Source organism: Canis lupus, chromosome 11, assembly GCF_003254725.2.
Source record: "Canis lupus dingo isolate Sandy chromosome 11, ASM325472v2, whole genome shotgun sequence".
Lineage (NCBI taxonomy): Eukaryota > Metazoa > Chordata > Mammalia > Carnivora > Canidae > Canis > Canis lupus.
In genome coordinates this window covers 22894185-22898126 of record NC_064253.1, presented here as the reverse complement: position 1 = coordinate 22898126, position 3942 = coordinate 22894185, and the positions used below count along the sequence as shown (strand labels likewise).

At 57.7% G+C, this 3942-nt stretch overlaps 1 protein-coding gene across 1 annotated transcript; it reads left to right on the top strand.

The window, feature by feature from the left end:
• Positions 1-931: 931 nt before the first annotated feature.
• NEUROG1 (neurogenin 1) lies at positions 932-2486 on the top strand. The gene has a single exon (XM_025432835.3). It carries the CDS (start codon positions 1200-1202, stop codon positions 1941-1943), a length of 744 nt encoding a protein of 247 aa, XP_025288620.1. The 5' UTR covers positions 932-1199; the 3' UTR covers positions 1944-2486.
• Positions 2487-3942: the final 1456 nt, after the last annotated feature.

Here is a 3942-nt window from a genome sequence, read left to right as displayed (position 1 = left end):
CGGTTCTGTTATTTTAAAAGTCACTGCAAAGTGTTGGGGTAGGAAGGCTGAGGGACTAGTGAGATGCTAGGAGTGTTCGGCCAAAATTGAACTCAACTTGAAAAACCATCTATTCCTTTACTTTCCAAACTTCTCTTCCACCTCCTCCATCCTCCGCCCCTAGGTGAGGAGTCGAAGAGGCATTGCCCTGTTTCTTCAATCCGGAAGGAACAGAAGCACGTATCTCTGCCCTCTGCTCCATGACCCTCACTCGGCCCCCCTCCGCCGTTGGGTGGGGGTTTTCCCGCAGTTCTGAGGGCGCTGCCTCTCCCCACCATTCGTGGGGCGCTGCCGTACAAAAGCGCCGTGCCAACTGTCCCTCGAACATCATTTCACATCATCCTCAACAGGACAGACTTGTGCCCCATCTTACAGATGGGGAAAGTGAGGTCAAATCACTGGCCCGAAGTCACAGGGCCAGTGAGCAGCGGGAGAGAGGAAGCGACCCCAGGCTTCCAGCCGGCTCCAGGCTTCCGCAACTTGCTGCGCGGGCCACACTCTCCAGCCCGCGCCCCGCCTCCTCATCCCACCCCGGCGAGGGGCGCCGGGCCCGCCCCCAGAGGAGCGTGCCTCGGCCGCTAATCGCCGGACGCCCCCGCCTCCGCTGCACCGCCCGGAGACGCCCCCGCCGGCTTAGCCCGGAGCCGGCTCCCGGGGCCCCGCGCCGCCGCCGCCGATTGGCCCGCGGTAATTACGGGCACGCTCCGGGAGGGGGGAGGGGCCGGGCGGCCCCCCGCGAGCATAAATTATGCAAATACCCGGGCGCCGCACGGGGCCGACCTGCCGCCTCGCTGCATTCACGGGGGCTGCCGCGGGGGCGGGGGTGGCAAGGGAGGGGGGCGCCCATTGTTGGGGCGGGTACTTAAGGGGTCCTGAGGCCGGTCGTGTGCCACACTCGGTACTCACACGAGCTGATCTGCTCGCCGGCGAGATCACTCGGGAGACCGGCCAGGAGCGTGGCCCCTGCAGACGAGGCGAGGAGGTGAAGCCAAGCTCCAGGTGCGCCCCCGCGCCTTTCCAGGCCTTCGCGCCCGCAGCAGCCACAGGGTAGGCCCGGGCCATTTGTAACGTAAGTGCGCCCCGGCGACCCTGCCCTCAACCCCGGGCTCCAGTCCTCCAGGCGCGCTCTTACCTGCCCGTCGGTCCTGCGCCGCGCAACGATGCCAGCCCCCCTGGAGACCTGCCTCTCGGACCTCGACTGCGCCAGCAGCAGCAGCAGCAGCAGCAGCAGCGACCTATCCGGCTTCCTCACCGACGAGGAGGACTGTGCCCGGCTCCCAACACCAGCTCCTGCCTCGGGGACGCCCGTGCCAGTCCGCAGGGCCGTGCCCGGGGTTCCTGCAGCGCCCGATACTCCCCGGGCGCAGGACGACGAGCAGGAGCGGCGGCGGCGCCGGGGCCGAGCGCGTGTGCGCTCCGAGGCGCTGCTGCATTCGCTGCGCAGGAGCCGGCGCGTCAAGGCCAATGACCGCGAGCGCAACCGCATGCACAACTTGAACGCGGCGCTGGATGCGCTGCGCAGCGTGCTGCCCTCCTTCCCCGACGACACCAAGCTCACCAAGATCGAGACGCTGCGCTTCGCCTATAACTACATCTGGGCTCTGGCGGAGACTCTGCGCCTCGCCGACCAGGGACTGCCCGGGGGCGGTGCCCGGGAGCGCCTCCTGCCGCCGCAGTGCGCCCCCTGCCTGCCGGGGCCCCCGAGCCCTTCCAGCGACGCCGAGTCCTGGGGCTCCGGTGCCGCCGCCTCCCCTTGCGCCACCGCCGCCTCGCCCCTGTCTGACCCCAGTAGCCCCGCCGCCTCGGAAGATTTCGCCTACGGCCCCGGCGACCCCCTTTTCTCCTTCCCCGGCCTGCCCAAAGACTTGCTCCACACGACGCCCTGTTTCATCCCGTACCACTAGGCCCCTTAGGGACACCGTTATCTTCCCCCGCCCTCAGGCAACAGGCAGTAGAAGGAGCCCCAGCCCGGCGGAGGGAGGGAGCAGGAGCTTTCAAGGGGTGGGAGATACCTGAGCCGCTTGTTAGGTCGCTGCACCCTCGCCGAGGCTGCCCCCTGGTCTGTTTCTCCAGCCCTCAGCCCACGGCCCCTCCTGCCCGCCCTTAGACGGCCTTTCCTTTTGCACTTTCTGAACTTCACAAAACCTCCTTTGTGGCTGGCTCAGAGCTGACCCCAGCCACCACTTCAGTGTGATTTAGAAAAGGGACAGATCAGCCCCTGAAGACGAGGTGAAAAGTCAATTTTACAATTTGTAGAACTCTAATGAAGAAAAACGAGCATGAAAATTCGGTTTGAGCCGGCTGACAATACAATGAAAAGGCTTAAAAAGGAGAGACAAGGAGTGGGCTTCATGCATTATGGATCCCGACCCCCACCACTGCAGGCTTGCTCTAGGAAGAACCCAGAGACTTGAGACTTGCGTAGCTATTCAGGCACCGACTGGGCTGGAAAGTACTTTAATTTATTCAAGATACTTCTTTCATATGAAAATGTATTTTTGTATATAAAGATTTTATTCTATTATTATGAGCTATCAAAGTTTACATTTTTGTACTGCAGATGTTTCGTGTAAATAAAAACTAAGTAAAAAAAAAATAAGTCACCAAGTTTCTCGCCTAATGTTGATGTCTCACTGAGGCTTTTCTCCCTTCCCCTGGCGGCTCAACCACCAAAGTGAAACACTATCCTTACCCACCTCCAAACCTTCCAGTCCCTTTTCAAAAACAATTAAAAAAAAATAAAACGCACCCGATTTCCACCAAGGAACGGGATAGACAGACCAGGGCATTTGGGATTCATCATTTCCTTTCACCTTATAAACACAAGGGAGATCTTTCAAGCTCCCCATAAGCCAATTAAGACTTTTTAGTGGGGAATTAGCCCGGATACGCAGCTACCTGTAGAGGTAGGGGCGGTAGGAGACTCTTTCTTTTGAGGAACTCCACATCAGCTGGCTCTGTGTTTCAAAGAGAGGGGATTAAAAAGATCAATACAGTGTGACCAGTGGCTAGGAAGTCCCAGTGACAGGTGGGCCCAGCCTGGGCAAGCAGAAGGGTCCACTCTTCTAACAGCCTATTTAGAGGGAGAAATTGATTTGTAAACAATGCCTCCAAATTGTTGTCCATTGAGGTTAAGATCACCCTGGCTGTGAGGTGTGGAATGAATTAGGCTGGTGTGGCATCCCTGGATGGGATGTGCACCTGCCTAAAATTGTGAGTTAGGGTGCCTGCACGCACGCGCGCACACACACACACCCCCTATATACACCCCCACACACCCATGCTGTGCCCACAGTGAGGCGGGGGGCAGGGGCGGTGGGTGGTGAATAGGGAGACATTCGGTGGGCTCTGTCCTGGCTTGCTCAGCCAGTCTTCAAGGGCAACAGCCAAAGCTTTCATTTGCTGCCAGAGAAATCAGCCGCCCAAACTCAGTAGGGATTTTTCTGACTGCAGTGTGTTTGTTGTCTGACAAGTAGCTAACAGCATTGGCCACTAGCAGCTTTTGTTTTAAATTTCAGAATGCGGATGATTAAAAAGATGCTTCCTAAAATGCTTTGCTGTTTCCCCAGCTCACAAGTTACCACACATGAAGACCAATTTTTTACCCCCACTGGGTTACCCCTTTCCATGAACTTAATCATTTAGAAGCAGGAGTTCAGGAAAATAGTATACTCTCTTGTTAAAGAAATCATATCTGTTTGGGAGGTACCTAGAAACAGAGGGTCAAAAGTAAAGCCAGTAATAGCATTTTCCCCCGTGCAAGAGTTTTTCCTCCTCAAGACGTATGTCCTGATGACTTGGATCCACAGACTCATAAGCCACATCTCCAGCAGGCGTCACTAAGCCCAGCCACCAGCCAGGAGCCCTCTTTCAGATAAAAAGGCTCCTTTACAGAAGGTTCTG

Bases quoted from the DNA above. Each gene is read 5' to 3' on its own strand.
- NEUROG1 (XM_025432835.3), top strand. From the start codon at position 1,200: ATGCCAGCCCCCCTGGAGACCTGCCTCTCGGACCTCGACTGCGCCAGC.